Source organism: Prionailurus bengalensis, chromosome A2 (genome assembly GCF_016509475.1).
Source record: "Prionailurus bengalensis isolate Pbe53 chromosome A2, Fcat_Pben_1.1_paternal_pri, whole genome shotgun sequence".
NCBI classification, from domain to species: Eukaryota; Metazoa; Chordata; class Mammalia; order Carnivora; family Felidae; genus Prionailurus; species Prionailurus bengalensis.
In genome coordinates this window covers 58,881,639-58,901,096 of record NC_057348.1, presented here as the reverse complement: position 1 = coordinate 58,901,096, position 19,458 = coordinate 58,881,639, and the positions used below count along the sequence as shown (strand labels likewise).

The following is a 19,458-nucleotide window of genomic DNA, read 5'->3' as shown; positions in this document are numbered from 1 at the left end:
CGTAATGAGGGAATGCGACAGGAGGTGTGAAGAGGAGGGGAGCTCAGGAAGCAGACTGCCAGACAGAAGGACAGAGGAAACGAGACTGGGGTCGTATTGTTGATGGAACCCGGGGCCGAGGAGAATTCCAGTACTCAGCTGGGACTAACTGAAGGAGTTCTGCAGCAAAGCTGCAGGACTCATCGCTTAGACTCCAGCTACCGTCCTGAGCCCCTGGCTCATACCCTCACAGCCTGCTCGACCCCTCTGCGAGTTGTTTCCTGAAGGTTCCCGGCTCTGCAGGGCCGACACGGAAGGGCAAGGCTGACTCTCCAGCACTGGTGTGGGGTCACGTTTGTCACATCCTCAGGAAATGATCCCTGGCTCACTTGGGGCCCTGCAAGGGCCTCCAGGCGGCCTGGCTGCTTCCATTCTCTCTTCCCGGTAGCCTCTTTGTAACACTGCAGCCAGTGATCCTTCCAGAGTGGAAATCAGATCATATCATCCCCTGATCAAACCTCTAGTGGCTTCCTGCAAGCCCTCCTGTCTTTTCCCTGCATCTGTTCTCATCTTGAACGTCTTCCAGCCATGCTCCCCTCGCTTTCCCGAGAACCCATCAAGTGTAGCTCCACCTTAGGACCTCCCCGAATCCTATTTCCCTCATCACATCTACCCCAAGTCACCCCAGCAGAGAGGCCTGGACCAACCTATTTAAAATAGCCCCCACCCCAGCTTGATGCTCCTTATTCCCTTAACTTGCCGTGTCCCTTTATGGCACTTCTGAGTAGAATCGTTTTCTCGTTTTTCCTGTTTCTGGATTGTTAGCTCTGTGAAGGCAAGGCTCTCATGTCTTATTTTGCTGTGCCCTCTGATTGCACAGCAAGGCCTGGTGAATAGTAGGCACACAGTAAATATTGGTGGAATGAATGGAAGAAGCAGACGAGCCCTGACATGCTGGGTGACCTTGAACCCATTGTTCACTGCACCCTCAGAGCACCCCTGAAATATGGGTCTGCATTCTCCCCATGGGACCAAGAAGTAACAGGCACAGGGAGAGGGAACCATCTTCCCATGCCACCATGGACCCTGGAACCCAGGAGCCTGGCGGGATGGTGGACTCTGCTCTGGGGGCAAAGGCTCATGGGCATAGACAGGCACATTTGGTACTGGGGGAGATGTTCCTGTTGGTGCCCAGCAGTAGCTTTACTGGTCTCTGAAGTTGAGACACAGTCCTCTGCCCACAGCAGGAATTCAAGGTAAAGAATTCAGTACGGAATTCAAGAAAAGGTTGGGATAGCTGTTATGGAGAATTATAAGTTGTGTGGAAGGCTCAGCTGAGGTTGGAGCCCTAGGTTTGTGGCTCTTCTGGGAGATGGAGGGAGGATCCCAGGTCCGCCCATCCTGGGGTATGGAGGGAACATCCCAGGTAGGGCTCTCCTGGGATATGGGCTGGGGGGGATCCCAGGTGGGGCTGTCCTAGAAATGGAAGGAGCATCCCAGGTAAGGCCATCCTGGGGGGGGGGGGGGGCGGTGCAGGAGTATCCCAGTCAGGGCCGTCCTGGGGGCGGTGGGAGGCCTTGGGTGTGGCCTGACCAAAGATGGCCATGACAGTCAGATGGCCGAGGAGTGAGGGGACCATGGGAGGAAGGAGCTCCAGCATTGAAGGATCCCAGATGGACATTGCTGAGTGCAGCAGTGGAGGGAAAGAGCGTTGTCTGTGCACCACCATCCAGGGTAAGTGCCAGAGCAAGTCTGGAAAGAGGGGTCCTTTCTCCACGTGACGGCAGAGTCGGAGCTGGTAGATACCCAGGAGCAGGGAAAGAGACAAAGATGTCGTGACTTCATAAATAGCCAAAAACCAGCTGTTTAGCCATTTAACAAAACTGAATTTCCATTCCTTTACCAACTGTGTTGCTGATCACATGTCCTGAGATTCAGAAATTTTTGTGTTGACTCTTTGGACTCTTCACAGAAGATTCACATGCATTTCTTCTTTGTGTTTGTTTTTTTTTTTTTTTTATTTTCAAGTCAGAGATTTCTTCACATCCTGAATACATTAAGTTTTTTCACTCCTCTTAAAATTTAGCATTCCTGCGAGCTTTGAGAAGCTTGGTAATTAGGCCGGTGATTTCCACGTCTCCCTGGATGACTGGCCCTCAGCCACGTTGACAGCGCCTTGGCATGGGGTTCTCCTGTCCTCACTCTGTTCTGCTCTGATTCTGGGATGTTTTTTAAGCCTTCATGTCTGAGCCCTTCCACAGTCTGCACTAATTTTGCTGGCGATCTTCCCCTGCTCTGGACAGCCAGGATCCTAAGCTTCACGTTTTTCTACATGTAACCACACATTGGCTTTGAATCCTGGGTGGCCTTTGGTTTGTTAAATTTCTCCTGGGGGGTCAGCTAGGCACAGAGGGAAGGACATGGTACGAAGTGGGAGGCTGATAGACCCGTTTTCGGGTGCTGTCTCTTTCCCTTGAACTTCCGGCCCCCACTGTGGGATCCTTGGCTTTTCTGAGCCTTGTGTCTTCATGTGGCAGAAGGGTGCACATTCCTACCTTGAAGCACTGCTCTAGGCAAGAAGGGGCCAGCCTATTTGGAAGTCCTGGCTACAGCGCCTGGCCTGAGTAATCCCGGTGAACCTTGTGGGCGACATGTCCCCATTTGATTGTATGGTGCTCTCCTCGGTGCCCGCAGGGTACCTGGCACAGAGCCCCAGTTCAGCAAACTTTCTCGATTGACTCAACAAATGACCACATCCCCTTGTGTTTTCACATGTTTTCTAGTGGTACCAACCTCTACTTCTTTTTATGCACCCAATTTTTATTGAGGGCTTACTATGTACCAGGCATTGTTAGACACCCTGGGATAAGATCAGCGAGCAGAACAGGTGAAAACCCCTCCCTTCGTGGACTTCACATCCTCAGGTACACTTCCTCACTCTTTCACTATTTCCAGATCTCTCTTCCAGCTGTTTTTGTTGGTTAATACACGTTTGGGTGTTAAGTTCTCAAAATATTTATTGAGCGTTTACTCTGTGCCAGGCACTGTTCTAAGCATTTTATGTGCATTATCTCATTGGCATCTCTACCAGTTCCCACACAACCATATGAAGGAGGCCCTGTTGCTGTTCTCATGTTACAAAGGAGAGGCTGAGGGGGCAGACCAGAGGGCTGGATGCTGGCCCGTGCTGTACTGCTGTAGGGGCTGGGTTCTGACTCCAGGGCCCATACCCATCCTTGCTGCCCCAGCTGCCTCCCTTGTTCCTGGGATGGTCCTTGGACCTTTATTCAGTCTTTCCTGTCTGACATAAATGCCTCATAGATGCTCTCCCGTGACACACTGCAGAGGCCCACACGCATGGTAGGTGACTTATGAATGCTTGTTCCTTGGGTGCATGTCTGCGTGGCCCCGAGGGGGGTTTCAAGCCCAAGAGCCACTCCCCTGCTGACCATCACATTGACCTCTGTTGTCTTCTGTTCCAGGACAGCTACCCCTCGCTCCTCTGCCAGGCTAGTGGGTTAGTGCAAGCCCCCCCACCCCGGTCCCAACCCTGCCCCGATCTGGTCCCTCATGGCTCCGCAGCGGGGGCAGCAGGACTGCCTTTCTGGCCCACAACATGTTTCCTTGTCGTCCCCTTCTGAGCCCTCTCGCTGTGCCTCCTCTCACCATCACGCTCTCTTTTGATCTTGCAACCCAGGCCCTTGGAGAAATCAGACAGTATGAAATATGAAAACTGCCTGGGAAGTAATTGAAGAAACACTGTGACTTTTGAAACCCATAGAGATAACACTCACACCTTCTTACTCACGTTATTTAATTTTTAATGGCAGATTTAATTAATGGAGATCAGGTCTTCTGGTTTCAGATGTGCGTATGGAGCAGCTGGAGGAGGAGGGGAGGGGCAGCTGTGTATAGGGTAGAGGAAGAGATTCCAAAATTTGGGAATCTGAAGATCTAACAGGGAGGAAAAACCATCCAGAAATAATGACTCACGATCCCTGGGTCCTCAGAGACGTGCAGGGATTCAACGTTTATTTATTTTTGGGACAGAGAGAGACAGAGCATGAATGGGGGAGGGGCAGAGAGAGAGGGAGACACAGAATCGGAAACAGGCTCCAGGCTCTGAGCCATCAGCCCAGAGCCCGACGCGGGGCTCGAACTCACGGAGTGCGAGATCGTGACCTGGCTGAAGTCGGACGCTTAACCGACTGCGCCACCCAGGCGCCCCGAGACGTGCAGGGATTCAATGCAGTGCACTTGCAGTGCTCTCCCCGCAACTTACCAGTGGGTGACAGCACTCCTCTCAGGACAGCGCTGTGGCCTCCCCAGGCCCCCGTGGGATCGCGGCAGGCAATTCCAGGCTCCCTGCTGGCACTGCACTCCATCGTCCACATGGCTGCCAGAATGTTTTCTCTGAAACACACATCTCCCCTGCCACTCCCCCACGTAAAAGTAAAACCTGTGGGCTGAGGTCTAGGCTCCCAGCCTGCAGTGGAGACCCACCCCCCTGCCGCCCGGGTCCCCAGGTCCCGGGCTGTCTTTGTCTCTAGCCCCTTCCCTTGCTCCTGGTCCAGTTGGAACATCTACTGTGTGGCGCCCCTCACTCTCCCTTGTTTACAGGACCGTCCCCCTCCCCATCATTGGCTCATTTCTGCTCACCGTGTGAGACTCAGTTTAGTAAAAGCGGATGTACCCTTTGACCCGAGAGTTTCACTTCTAGAATGCACTATTCGGATGTGCTCAGGCACGTGCAGAGGTGAGGATGCCGTGATAGCGGGACCTGCTGTGGAGTACCGTTCAGCGGGTAAAGTGGCGAAGCCTTTGGGAAGGGAAGAAATGAGCGGTGCTGTGGGTATGCACGGGCAGCCAGCTCACGGACCCTGTGCACGAGGGGGAGCACCGGGGCCGGGCTGGCCACACGGCTTGCTGGTCATGACATTCCTACCCTCTGCCCTTTGTGCTTTTGCCTTTTTAAACTATGTGTATTATTTTTTTCAAAAATGCTATTTTATAAAAAAGAGGTTTTTTTTAGGCCTTGGTTCAGGTGCCAGCTCCCAAGAAGCCAGTCGGATGGCCTCTGTCAGACTGTCCTTCCTGGTACCCCCACAGCACCGGGGACAGTTGGCTGAGCGGCCCATTGTAACCGTGACGTGGTGTTGTCTGGGAGCCCCAGGAGGCTGGGGGCAGGCGTGCCTGTCTTGGAATCCTCTGGCACTTAGCGGGTGTTCGGTGTGAACACGCGTGGCCCCAGTCCTTGGAGAAACCCCTCAACGGTGGTAGGGTCCAGGGGTCTGCAGGGTGCACGCCAGCAGCCTCAGGAAGGCCTGGTGGACACAAGAGGCAGGTGCAGCCGTCCCAAGGTGTGGACCAGAACCTGCATGTGTCCGGTGAGTCGCACAGGGGATGCCCTTGTGCTGCGTGGTCCCGGGGTCTGCTCAGGCAGATGACATGGCAGAGATGGTGGGGAGGGCGGGTGCGACAGGAAGGGGAATTCCTCTGAGTCACTCTGAGAGACAATAGAGGAAGCTGCAGCGGGGTAATCACAACCACTTCTTGGCCTGTGGGCACTTCCTGTGACAAATCTCCCTGACCGCACGTTCAGTCCGCACTCGTAGGCAACTCAGTGACTTACTGAGCTCACCCTGACCGGGCCATGTGCGTGGAGATGTGGGAGCAGCAGAGAGCCACTAGGGTCCTGTCAGCCCATCTGGGCAGTGGGAACTCCCTTGGGAAGGGCCACTGGCAGCCCCCAGGCCTAGGAGACAGTGGCCTGACACATCTCTAAGGAGGAGAAGGCCTGAGCCCGGAGACCGTCTTGTGGCAAAGAGAACCAATCAGAGTGAATGGAGAGCTTACTAAGGCCCATGCTGGCCTCAGAAAGTTCAATGGTGCTATGACAGTGGCTGCAACGGACAGGGCGGGCACTGTGAGCCCGGCACCCCTCAGGACCATCTGAGCCACCCTGTGATGGAGTGGGAGCCCTGTCTTACCACTAGGAAGTGAGTGACTCACCCAAAGAACACAGCTTGTGCCAAAGTGAAGATTACAATGTGGGCCTACGGACCATGTGGTTTCCTGTGAGGGCCCGTGAATGGAAGGTTCAGACTGAATATAAATGATCCCCATCAAGGATGTCACAGAAGAGCATCTGCGTGGAGCGGGAGGAGAGGCCCTGAGATGATTCACGTTTGTGGCCTTTCTCCCACACCCAGGACAGTCCATGGTGGTCGAATGTCAGACCCGTTGAGGCAAAATCATAATCTCTTGGCTGGAACATCAGGGCTCCAGAGAGAAAACATGGGACAGCTTGGAGTCAGCACAGACCTGCAGGCCAGGAGGTCGGGCAGGAGAACCCTTATGTGTTCTGTGCCTGTCGTGCTGGGAGGGTTCCCATTTCTCATCTGCTGTGCCTTAGGGCCACTGGAGAGAGGCGTGGGCACCTCCTTAGTTCAGAGCTGAGGACCTGCCCAGGCTCACTTAGCAGCTGGGGGGGTGAAAGGCCCAGCTCTGGGCTCGCCCCAGCACAGCCCAAGGCAGAATTCGGGTACTTGGGTTCCTCCTGATGTGGGCCCCAGGCATTCCCTCAGGCACACACCCCTCCGCGGCCCCTCCCCCTTGGCTCTTCCCAGGGGCAGGTACCAGAATGGGAGTGAGGGCCAGGTTCCCACCCAAACTCTGCCTTCAGTACCCTGCAGGTTCCTAGGAGAGGTGCTTTCCACCCCTGCCTCGGTTACGTTCTCTACAGATGGCCGATGGGGTGCCTTGGGGGTAGGGCACATCCCCTGCATGGCTCTGATCTGAGCACCTGTCATCTCTTCAATTTTGTCGAAGGAGCAACTCGTTCCTTTTGGGCCAGGCTATCTTTGTGCATGGTGGAGTGGGGAGAGCCAGGCTCGGAGTCTGACACACACACGGGCATGGCTCTGTGACTTCCGGGTCCCTTTCCCTGCCACTCGAGCGTCTGGTAAGACTGTGCCTGTGGGAGGTGCCCTGAGCCGGAAGCTTCCCTTTACCCACCTGTAGAATGGGAAAAACCAGCCCTCGCACACGGGTTCTGTGAAAGGTCTAGCCCAGGCCTGCACAGTGTAGGCGGGCGTCCCATGGCATCTGTGCCATCTCCTCACCCTCACGGCGAAAGTCTGACTGCCCGCCCGTCTTGGGCCGCCTTCTGGGGTTTCATCCTTGAGACAGCCTGCTGCAAAAAGTCAGTCTGTTCACTGTGAGCTTCAAGGTGCTCCCCCAGGAGTGTGGTGGCAGGTGGGGTTAGCACGGGCATTTGCGGTCGTCTCTTCTGGAAACCAGTGGCAAGTGCTGGCTTCTGAGCCTCTGAGACCTAAAGAAGTGGGAACAACTCACTCGGAGTCCTGCTGTGATGGCCCCAGGGCTTCAGCCCAGCTTTGTCATATCTCAGGCCCGGACTGTTCTCCACACCAGTCTAGTTCTGCACGTGCACATTTACTAGGTAGCCTCAGGAAGGATGGAGGGCATGCCTTTGGAGCCACTCAGCAGCTCTGGACAGACAGCCACCATGCCAAGGAGTGTGGTGGTCACGGCAGGCAGCAGAGTCCACACCCAGCTGGTAATCCGATGCTTGGGCTCCAGTCCTGGCACAGCTATTTGCTGGGTGGCTTTGGGCAAGTCGCTTTACCTCTAGGCAGCAGAGGCCACCTATAAAATGGGGGTTGGACCAGAACAAATCTCAATAAACTTTTTCTCTAAAGATAGTGAATATTTTAGGCTCTGCAGCCCCTATAGTCGCTGTTTAAACTACTCGACTCTGCCGTTGTAGCCCAAAAGCAGCCACTGACAATGCAGAAACAAATCATGAGTGTGGCTGTGTTCCAATAAAACTTTACTTACAAAATCAGGTGGCAGGCCGGGTTTGAGTGATGGGTTGCCAACCCCCAAACCAGAGGACCCATTGGTCCTTCCAGCCTTTGCTACTCTGGGATTCTGTAGCCGTGGTTGGCCTACCGTGGTGGGAGCCAGAGCCAAGCTGTGGATCAATCACCAATCTGCTTTGATGCTGGTCAAGAAATCAGCATCTGTCGATCTTTAGCGCCGTCTCTCCCATGCGGGAGCCAGAGGGAAATTTCAGTCTTTGGTAATCAGTTCTGTTTTTCTCTTTGTAGAATGCCGAGATGTACAAACTGTCTTCACAGCAGTTCCATGAGGCAGCTTCAAAAATGGAGGGCACGATAAAGTAAGAACGCGTTTATGATGTTTCGTAAACTTAGCCTGTATTTGTAAGAATCAGCACACGGGGCTTAGAACCTACCGCCACCTGCCTAACTTCAAGTCTCTGTAATAACATGGACAACCATGTGCTACTCAGTCTCTCACCCGGCTGTGGGGCAGCCACCGGTCATCTGTCATGGGCCAGACGAGCACTCAGCTCCTCCCTGGCTCCCTGGCTGTGGGAATGGGGCCACAGCGGACTGGCAGACTTGTTTCAGAGACTATGTAGGCGGGCCACGCCACAGGCTGGCCGTCGGGCTCCCGAGGGAGTCAGGGAAGGGATGTTGCTACGGGCACCTGCCCCTCATTTGTGGAGGTGGTATTCAGACCAGCCTGTTCCCTGAGCATACCTCCGTGTGCCTGGTTGCGGGCCATGTATCTCTTGCATGCTCACGTGCTCAGGGTGGCTCCCTTTTTATTCCCCGAAGGACTGGGGCTCAGGGACACTCACTGATGGCTGGCTCAGGTTGCACAGTGCTGAGTACCAGCATCCTGTCCCCTGTCTGCGTGCTCCTGCACCGTGAGGGAGGCCTCAGAGCCAGAACGTTAAGGAATGGGAGGCGCATGCGGTGTGTTCATTACAGCTGCACCCTCCTTCAGGGTGAGGTCACAGGAGGGTCTGTAAGGGTTGCTGTGGGAAGGAGAGCTGGGCCTTGAACTGTGGGTCCTTTGTATGAAGGTGGCCTCTGTGGACCAGGCCAACTCCCTCCTCTTCCCTCAAGGAAGGGCCTTTCCCTTCCAGGCTTCAGTCAGGGTGATTCCCCAGGCAAACTGGTCCCAGTGCAGATTGGTGAGGGGTGGGATGTGGCGCCTTAAGAAGGAACCATCAGAGAGAGGCTTGGGTGGCTAGGAGGTGTCAAAGTGCTTGTAAATACGGCTGCTGACAAAAACTGTGCAAGGAACCAGGAAGGGGCAGTGGGAACGGGTGGCCTCAGTACAGGTCCAGGGTGTAGCAGGGGGCACCTGAAGCCAGGGGGACATAGTGCTGGAGCTGACCACTGAGTAGCTTTCGGGACGAGCATACAGTTAGTTATCTTGGGATTTCAAGTCCTAGAGCAGTAATAGGGGACTCAGAGAAAGAGCTTTCCAGTAGGCAGGTAGAGACTGGAAAGCTCTTGCACCTGCCCGTTGGGATCCCACAGGGGGTTCTGGGTATAAGCAAGTGCCATGAGCTGCACAGACCCCTCAGGAATGGAATGTTCCATCTGGATCTCAGACAAGCGCCCCGATGGCCCATCCAGGGCTGAGAAATACTCAGAATCGCGATCCGTGAGAGGGAGAGGTTGGGAAGCAGTCACACCCCAGAGGCTGTGGGGTGATGGCCACCTAGGTAATGTGATCCCGGAAATGAGCAAAAACCACAGCACAGCCCCTGGCCCGTCCCGTCCCCTGGAACTGCCTGTGGGGCAGTGATGCTGGATCCGTAGCCCCTCCCTCTTTCCCTGGATCATGGAACAGCCCGCCTCATGGAACAGCCTGCTAAGGGAAGACACTCTGGGGAGAAGCCAGGCAGCTTTACTGTCAGGGACCACACCATTTTTTCACCTGCCATGTGGCCCACTGTCCTGAGAGTGGGGACTCCTGGGCTCCTGGTGCCCTGGATTAGTGCATTTGACTTTGCTGTCATATCCTTTATCATCCTCAATGTCTTCTGAAGGCAAAGGGGAGATGGCATGTGAGTATCATCTTAATCCGAGCAAAGTAAAAGGTTTTTTCAAAGGTTTGCAACATCCCTTGATAATTACTACTATTTACTAAGCAGAATACTAAATAGTAGGTGGTCTGTAAGATGGGTGTTGGGATGGAGCTGAGAGAATGCTTGAGCGTGAGCGTCCAGCAGACCTGGAGTGCACCCTTGCCCTGCCTCTTACTGGCTGCTCCTATGACCCTGGGCAAATCACGTCACCTCTCTGATGTCCTCACATGCAGAAGAGAGCTGATACCCCCTCCAGTGCTTTGAGTGAGATAGCACATAGGAAATCCGCCTCAGATGTCAGCAGTGGGTGGCAGTGGCAGGGTGACTGTTACTAATAACGGCAGTCATCTGGATTACTCGCAGAGCGTGGCACAGATTTAATAAATAAATTGAGTTTACAAAAAAAATTGTTTTTTCTTTACCCAACCAGAGTACACAGGAAGCGGTGTGGAGTTGGAAATTATTTTACTTAAACATTGGGCTGGAGGGCGGAATCCTTGATTGGGAGCGTTCTTGGATTAGCAGATGATTGTAAATTGCCTCGTAAATGCCACAGAAATAAATGCCAATGCTGACAGCAGTGATAGTTCTCTTCCAAGACAGTGAGCATCTTTTAACAACTTTGAGTAAACTGAGTGGTTACTTAGGTGACTAATTAGATGTCCGTGTAGTCATGTATTCATTTAACATACATGCATAGTGTACCTACTGTTTGCCAGGTACCATGCTAGGCACTGGTGATAAAACGATCAACGTGACAGCTTCGGTTTCTTTCAGCAAGGAGCTTAGGGCATTTGGGGAATGACAAACAATATTTTTAAATTAATTGCACAAAAAGCAATTGCCCAAATAATGATTGATTATAGTAATGAGCCGTGAAACAAAATGTTTGAATTAAAAAGCATGTGTCTGAGGACCCTAACGCAAACTTCATATGTTTGGGAAGCCTTTTCAAAGGAAGTGACTTTTGAACTGACTCCCGTGGTATGAGGGGGCTTTGGCCAGAGAAAGAAGGGGAAAAAAAGAGCACTTCCGACAGCAGATTTGGCATGTGCAAAGGCCCCGGGGCAGGAAGTAATACAGCATATTCAAGGAATTGAAAGGCCAGTGTGACTAGAGAGGAATGAATTAGAAGAGACAGACTAGGATGAAGCTCTAAGAAGTCAGCAGAGGCCAGACCACATAGGACTTTGTAACCATGTTAGAGATTTCAGTCGTATCCTAAAAGCAGTGAAGCACCAGGTCAGCTTGCTTTCTTTCCTAATATATTCATTTAAGGCATTGACTTCTCTATAAACACAGCTTCAGTTACACCATAAAGTTTTGATATATTACATTTCATTATAATTCAGTTCAAAAATTTTCTAATTTTCTTTCTAGTTTCTTCTTCAACTCATGGGTTATTTCAAAATGTATTGCTTAATTTTCAAATATCTGGTAATTTCCTACTTACTTTTTTCCCAAAAAACCCTTTTATTTATTAAGTAATCTCTACCCCCAACCAGGGCTCAAACTCATGACTCCAAAATCAAGAGTTGTATGCCATACCAACTGAACCAGCCAGGTGCCCCTCTAGTTATTTTCTTAATAATTGATATTCAGCTTAATTCTGGGGGCAAAGAACATACTGTAAATCCTCTAAAATTTTTGGACCTTGCTTTATGACTATGTATATGATCTGTTTTGGGAAGCCTTCTATGTACATTTGAAAAGAATGTGTATTCTGCCAGCAGGTATAGTAATCTGTGTTTGTTAGGTTAAGTTAGGCGGTCCTGTTCAGATTTTCTGTATCATTACTGATTTATGGATTTATGGTTTCTTTCTGAGATCAGTTTCCTTCTAACTAAAGAACTTGTATAATATTTCTTTTCGTGTAGTTTGGCTGATTATAAATTCTGTATTTTTTTTGTTTATTTTTGAGGGGGGGATAGGGGCAGAGAGGGAGAGAGACACAGAATCTGAAGCAGGTTCCAGGCTCTGAGCCGTTAGCATAGAGCCCGACGCGGGGCTCAAACTCATGAACCATGAGATCATGACCTGAGCCGAAGCTGGACGCTAAACCAACTGAGCCACCCAGGTGCCTCTAAATTCTCTATTTTTAATTGGAAATATATTTCAGTTTGAAAGAATCTAGCAATCCTTTCGTTGAGTTCCTTCAAGGTATCTTTACATTCTAATTTGATACCTGTTTTTTCCTGGAGAAGTCAGCTGTTGATACTCTTATTACCCCTTTTTGGTAATTACTTTTTTTTTCTCTGATTTTTAGCTTTTCCTTGTCTTTAGTTTTTTTGCAATTTGACTATCATGTGCCTAAGGAGTCAGTTGTCTTTCTTTTTTCCTGCTTGGGGTTCATGTGTTCGGGTTTGATGTCCTTTTGTTTTAGAAATTTCTCAGCCATTATCTCTTCAAATAAAACTCTGCCCTGGTTTATCTTTCCTCCTTTCTGGAATTTAAGTTACATGTATTACTGTGCCTCCCTTGTCTCTGTGTCTTTTTTTTTTTCAGTTTTTCATCAATTTTTTAAAATTTTCATGTTGTCACCTGAGTTTTTACTATTGACCTATCACTTCACTAATCTTTTTAATGTGTCAAGTCTCTCTTACACCTATTTATTGATTTCTGAATTTCAATTATTGCATGTTTTTCAATTCTAGAAGTTCAATTACTTTTTTTTTTTTGATTCCCAGTCTCTGGTGAGATTCTGGGTTTTGCCATCTGTTTTCTTGAACCTGTTAGGTATGGTTATTTTGAAGTCATCTGAGGGTCTGTTTCTATTGCCTTTTCCAAAAACCTCTTGGTCCTATTTATTTGTGTGGCTGGTAATTCTTGATTGCCATGCCAGGCATTGTGCCGAGACTACAGACGCTCTGGAGTGTGTCGTCACCCCCAGAGTGCTCTACCCTGTTCCCTGGTGGCCACCTGAGGGACTGAGCTGACTGGAGGCTTGCTGCAGTTTTGGTGAAACTCAGACCACCTCTGATTTACCCTTCTTCCTAGGGCATGGCTTTCCAGGGCTCCAGTACACCTCCTTTCTTGGTGAGCTTGAAACCCTTGTTTTTGCTTCCTCAGCTCTGTGAGACTTCTGAAAATTCCACTTTGCCTTTTAGTAGCTTTCACTTGGCACCTTAGCCTCTTGCCTTGAGTAGCTCAAGAATGTGACAAATGCCTTAAAAGAGGAAAGTCACTGAGTGTCGGTTCACTGTATTTTAGCTCCTTGTTCTCCCGAATCCTGGTCCCTCAAAGCCTAGCTGCCTTGGCAGCCTTGAACTCCAAAGGAATGTTGTCTGTCTGTAGTCCTATGAGATTGCCAGAAGCTGGCTTCTTTGCACTTTAGCTGAAGCTGTTTGCCCAACTTTCAGCCTCCCTTCCTGCACCAAGAATTGCCAAAAACTCACCGGGGACAAGTGGCTCCAAGAATGAGCACTTACCTCTCTACAGTTCCCTTCCCTTCATAATCTTGGCCCTCAGGCTTACTTTGTCTTGCTCCTCAGATGCCTTAAACAGATTTTTTTTTTTTTTAATTTTAGAGAGTGTGTGCGAGCAGGGGAGAGGGGCAGAGGGAGGGGGAGAGAGAGAGCGAGAATCTTAAGCAGACTCCGTGCTCAGTGCAGAGCCTGACATGGGGCTCCACCTCACAACCCCAGTATCATGACCTGAGCCCAAATCAAGTGTTGGATGCTCAACTGACTGAGCCACCCAGGTGCCCCTTAATAGATTTTCTAAATTTCAACTTTTAAAATTTCTTTCTCAGAGTTGAGTGTAGTTCTTCCCCAAGCTACTCCACTATAGATGGGAGCAGAGGTCCTGACTTAACTTCTGAGGAATGATTAGTTTGCCAAGTAGAAAGTGGCCACACCAGCTAGAGGAAAGAGTGAGAACGCGATGTCACTCCAACACTGGTTAGCAACATCAGACACCGATGGCACGGGTGGCCCTCCCAACTTTTCTTGGGCCTGCCACGCTTTCCTGAGGCCTGCTAAGCCTGTCATATGTGCAAGGCCTCAGAAGATGCCTGTCAGAGGGCCAATGGGGAACTCAGAACTAAAGAGGAATGTCGTTGGTGAGGCCGGCATTCACGGTCTGGGAACTCTTGTTTCAGAAGAATGCTATTGTTGGGGTAGCAGTAAATACCCGAAGTGCATTTGCATGCACAGACACACACACGTGCACACACACGCGCACACACAGACACATGCACCTCTACCTTACAACAGCACAGCAGGCAGAAATCTTCAGATTTTCTGAAGGAAGAGATTAAGACCCCAGGGAACATCCTGCATTTATCGTGTCCCATCTATTTTTTTATGACAACCTTCACTCCTCTTCCCGTGGGATTCATTCAGAGCCTGTCTCGACTTCTCCCTGTCAGGAAACTTGTACAGTGCCCCCTGGCCTCACAGAGAGCCACCCCTCAAAGAGGTTAGAACAATTGAGTTGAAGGAAGAAGGTTATTAACTGTTTCCTGAAACTGAGTCATTGTGCTGCAAGGACTTTGATCCGGAGAGGTCTAAGTAACATGGACGAGGGGACTTGGACCTTGCTGGGGCTAAGCTGCTATGGTAGGGCTCACTCTCACCTGGAATCCAGAGCTTCTTAAATAACCTGTGGGGGTGGGGGGGTGGGCTCACCTGAGCGAGTGTGTTCTCAGGTGCTCTATTTAGTGAGCCAATGACAGACTGATCACCTATTTTTTTTTCCAACGTTTATTTATTTTGGGGACAGAGAGAGACAGAGCATGAACGGGGGAGGGGCAGAGAGAGAGGGAGACACAGAATCGGAAACAGGCTCCAGGCTCTGAGCCATCAGCCCAGAGCCTGACGCGGGGCTCGAACTCTCGGACCGCGAGATCGTGACCTGGCTGAAGTCGGACGCTTAACCGACTGCACCACACAGGCGCCCCCTGATCACCTATTAAAACAGCAGTTATTTATTTGAACCCCCAATAAGATAGCTTTCTATCTTAATTCATCCGGATAATGTTCACATTAGTCTGATTTCAAAAGCTGTTTCTCTCTCTCTCTCTCACTTCTCTTATGTAACTTTTTAAAAAGAGCACTTTCTATTCAGAAATTTACCAACGTACGCGGCTTAAACTGGCAAACATGGCTCTTTGAGAGGTTAACGAATCAAAACCCATTTGAGCGTGGATTTTGCAGATCAAAATGCAGTTAATACATTTCTTTAAAAACCTGCATCCCGGGGGGCGCCCAGGTGGCTCAGTCGGTTGGGCGTCTGACTTTGGCTCAGGTCATGATCTCATAGTTCGTGAGTTCAAGCCCCGCGTCAGGCTCTGTGCTGACAGCTCGGAGCCTGGAGCCTGCTTCGGATTCTGTGTCTCCCTCTCTCCTGCTCCTTCTCTGCCTCTCAAAAATAAATGAATATTAAGAAAAAACTTTTTTTTAAAAACCTCTATGCAGCTATTCTGCTAGGCACTTAGGCAGCCCCTGGGGTCTTCCCTTCACAGGAAGTTCTTATGGCAGATGCCATTATTGTCCCATACTGCAGGTCTGGAAACTAAGTCAGCTTACCTCTCAGGCTCAGTGTGCTGGTCAATAAGGCAAGGACAATGATGGTGCCTCTTTGTCAATGAAATGTGATCATGCACAGAAGTACTTCAGGACACACAGCCAGCGTGGCCGAGTGGGATTTGAATGCAGGCCTGTATGAATCTAGCTCTTTTCTACCCTACCCAGATACTTGCTTCTCAGGAATTTGCAGGACAAGGGGATTAGCTGCTTGCTGATTAGCTGATTCACTGACTTCCCCCAGGGCTGGTGCAGTATATTTCTGCACGTGCACACGTGTGCACGTGGGGGGGTGTGTGGGGGTGTGTGTCCCCCTCCTTCCCCTGGGCTGTTTGCAGGCATTTACTCCCATACCGATGTTGAACAGAGTTCTGCCTCCTCTGTAGCAAGAGAAAGATGCATGCAGAGAGAATTCATCAACAGAGGTAGTGCTCCCTAAGGCCAATGCTCTGGGCTGGTTCTGGAAGTGAGTGTGGGCCACCTTTGGAAAGGCTCAGTGGCTTCATTGGGAAGCTTGGCTTCTTGCCTGTGCCCCATCCTTCGCCCATGGCAAACATCACCGGAGGATTCCAGCAATCTCCCCCTGAACCTGGACGTGCTCTCGAGACTCCTTGGTTTCCAGACTCTGGCAGCTGGTATCACCTCTTCCAGATTGGCATTCAAGGTGAACTCCTTTGCCACCCTTGGATCAGATGACTTCTAAAGACTGAGTTTTCCAGCCTGAGACTGCTGGGTTCCTGATTTCAGAATGCAGAATCTACTGAGTTATCTTTATAGATCCTGTTTTCTGTTTAGAATGCCCCTCTTTTCTCCTTACGGATTATGCTCAGTTTTCAAAATCCAACTTAAGCATCTTTTCTGTTTACGGTGTGTCTTCCCCAGAGGTCAATCCGTAATCTTATTTTTCTCTGCATCTCCACTGCCCAGCCCAGGACTTAGCCATGGTAGATGCATGGGTGGGAGGATGAGCTGATACCCCTTGTATAGACTTCTAGGGTGGGATTTAACAGTGAATAGTTGGCTGTCTAAGCACCTTCTCTGTGGAGGCTTCTGCAGTGTGCAGCAGGGCCCCACGGTGGGGTGAGGGTGTGTGGGGCTCGCATAGAGCAGGGCCTTGAGGTCAGACAGGTGAGTGCATTCCCAGCCATGCTGCCTGGTGTGTGGCCTGCACCAGATGACATAACTGCTCTGAGACACATGTCCCTTGCTGCTGAAGGTTGTTTTGAGGGCATCGTGAGGCAATTTGTTAAGCACATAATGAGCACTCAAATAACAGCCGGTATCACTATATAGAAACTCACGTTTTAGTGAGAGAGAGATTGGAGTGCAGTAGCCAAAGGGGGTACAGACCCTCGGTATGTAGAGTGATTCGACGGCTGTCTGGCTATGGAACCACAAAGGAAGGGGAGACTCCGGATCCCCAGCTCTCCTTTTGGAGACGTGCCCTCCAGAGACCCTGGTGTGTGTGGACAAGCAGCCCCGGGCGAGGGGACATGGAGGCCCCATTCCCCAAAGTGACAGATTGGAAGCAGCCTTGCTGCCTGCGAATAGGGCAGTGACAAGCATAATCTTTCTGACTCGAAGAGCAAGCAGTGGGTAAAAAACGAGACGCGTATGCACTAGCTTGGGAGGATGCTTGGGAGATCTTGTTGGCTGAAAAAGCAGGTTGTGGTGTACTATGTGTGTGTGCACTTGACACAGGTACGCCGGCACCCTCTCTGCTCTGTAGGTGCGTGCAACTTATGTGGATACAGAGAAGAAAGTCTGAAAGGATACAGTCCAAACAGAAAACAGTAGTTACTCCTGGGCAGTTCAAGGGCATTCGGCATTACAATGTTTATTTATTTTGGAGGGAGAAAGAGGAAGACAGAGCATGAGTGGGGGAGGGCCAGAGAGAGAGGGAGACACAGAATCGGAAGCAGGTTCCAGGCTCTGAGCCATCAGCCCAGAGCCTGACGCGGGGCTCAAACTCACAAACCGCGAGATCATGACCTGAGCCAAAGTCGGTTGCTTAACCCACTGAGCCACCCAGGCACCCCAAGGGCATTCAGTATTATCAAAAGAGCCAAAGAGGACCGTAGCTTTATCTGCTGTGTTTTTAATTTTGTAAAAACAAAACAAATATATATTGGTACATAAGTGTATATATATATGTACAGCTTGTATAATTAAAAATTAATAACAATATAGAGATATCGCGAGAGAAGAATCGATGATTTGGGCGAAAGGAGAGGGAGGTTCCGAGTACAGTTGGGAACCAGATCCCAAGCTGACAGCTGATAGGGACCACACACAGAGACCAGAGCTGACCCTGGAACTGGGTTCCTAGTTGCACTTTTGTGTGTGTGCATGCACACACGCACATGTGTGTCTGTGTGTGTGTGAGTATATGGGAGGGCTTATATATATACGTGAGCATGAGTACCTGTATGTGAATGAGTGTGTGTCTGTGTGTGCACATGTGTGGGTGTGGGTGTCTGTGTGTGCGTGCATATGTGTATGTAGTCTTCTGATCAGGGCTTGGCCTCTAACTTGCCTGGTACCCTTTCCTTGAACTTCCCCCTTCCATCAAAGACTGAGGCTGTTGGACGAGATCTGTGGTTTTAAATGCCCTTCAGCTGTGGCTCCTGTCAAGAAATCCAATGTGACCTGTGAACATGTGAGGTGTAGCTCAGCTGCCATTCTGGGTAAGTCAGAATGGACGTGCTGGGACTCTGGGGTCAGAAGCCCCATTCCTAGAAGGCCAGGGGTCCAGGGGAAAATGGGTTCCCTCCCTTCCAGGCCCCCTTCACTGTCTTCATGAGGGCTCAGCCTGCTCCCCTGGGATCCTGCCGGTGCTGCTGACGGGTTTGGGCCAATGTACCATCCCACGTGTTAGCAAGGAGATGACAAAGGTGAATCCTGAAGAAGGCAGCTTAGCTTTTTGCTGGCAGGTGTAGCCAAAGTTTCGATCCGGAGCGAAATTGAAATGTTACCGAGCAAAGGGAACCTAGGAATCAACCTGCGGTTTTCTACTGTGCATTGTCTGTGTGCCGTAAACCCTCAAGCACTGGGGCCCCGCTGATTCCTGCTGTGCCCTGCAGGCCTGCAGCAGAGAGGCTTGGGGAGGCCCCAGAGGGAGGAGGTCGCAGTGGTTGAAGGACAGGGAGGGAGAAGCCAGTCCAGAGGATGCACCTGTATTCCTCTGGGGAGGAGGCACTAGAGCCTTGAACTACAGCTTGAAAATTTAAGTTAGATCTAGGGAAGGACTTCCTGACTTGCAGTGAGTGATTATAACATAATGATTGAGGGAAGGAAGCTGTACAGACTTTATCTTCCTCTGGAGATGTTTAAGGAAAAGCAAGTATCACTCTATACCCAGAGTGTGGTATATGCCAGCCCTCTTCCCTGTCTGTTCACAGACAACAGAAGGGCCACTTCCTCTGCATCAGCGTTCTGTCTCAACCTCCCCTGGCTGGCTGGCAGGTAGCCGGCCACCGGGTTTCTCCCAGGGAGAGTTTCCTAGCAGTTTGCTCTTGACCCCTCTTAGGGCAGGGAGGCCATCCCCACTTCTAGTGACTCATTCCGTAGCCCCTGCTCTGGTTCTGTGGGCCACGATCCACAGAAGGGAATCGGAGAGGGCCTGGTTATATTTGCCCATAATCTCTGGTTATGAAAAGTTTGATAACCACTTCTCTTTAGAGAGAGGATGAGGTTGGAGTGATCTGAAGCTTCTGCTGAGGCTGCTACTGGCTACGATTTGTGCGTGATAGATGAGATGTGGTCTTCACCTCCAATGAGATCACAGACACCACCCTGCTTGCAGCCTGCCCACCCCAAGATCAGTTGGGTGTGTCTCTGATGGGCCCGTGGGACCTGGGAGCCCCTGGGACACCTCCTGGGGGGGCCCTGGGAGCATCGTTGGACGCTTGTGTGTAAGCATGTTCAAGCGTGGCATTCTACTAGACTACAGACTTTTTGCGGGCAGGAAGTTTGTTTATTCCTCTTCGTAGCCCCAGGGTCACTGTGTATTGAGTGAGT

The 19,458-nt window shown here is 50.8% G+C and overlaps 1 protein-coding gene across 2 annotated transcripts in view; it reads left to right on the top strand.

The window, feature by feature from the left end:
* The window catches only part of CHCHD6 (coiled-coil-helix-coiled-coil-helix domain containing 6), a 250,621-nt gene that overhangs the window by 194,927 nt on the left and 36,236 nt on the right, over positions 1 to 19,458 (top strand). For both annotated transcript variants that reach the window (XM_043588297.1, XM_043588298.1), the window contains exon 6: positions 8,112 to 8,182. In XM_043588297.1, the coding sequence (XP_043444232.1) occupies positions 8,112 to 8,182 (71 nt within the window). The remainder of the gene's footprint in view (positions 1 to 8,111; positions 8,183 to 19,458) is intronic.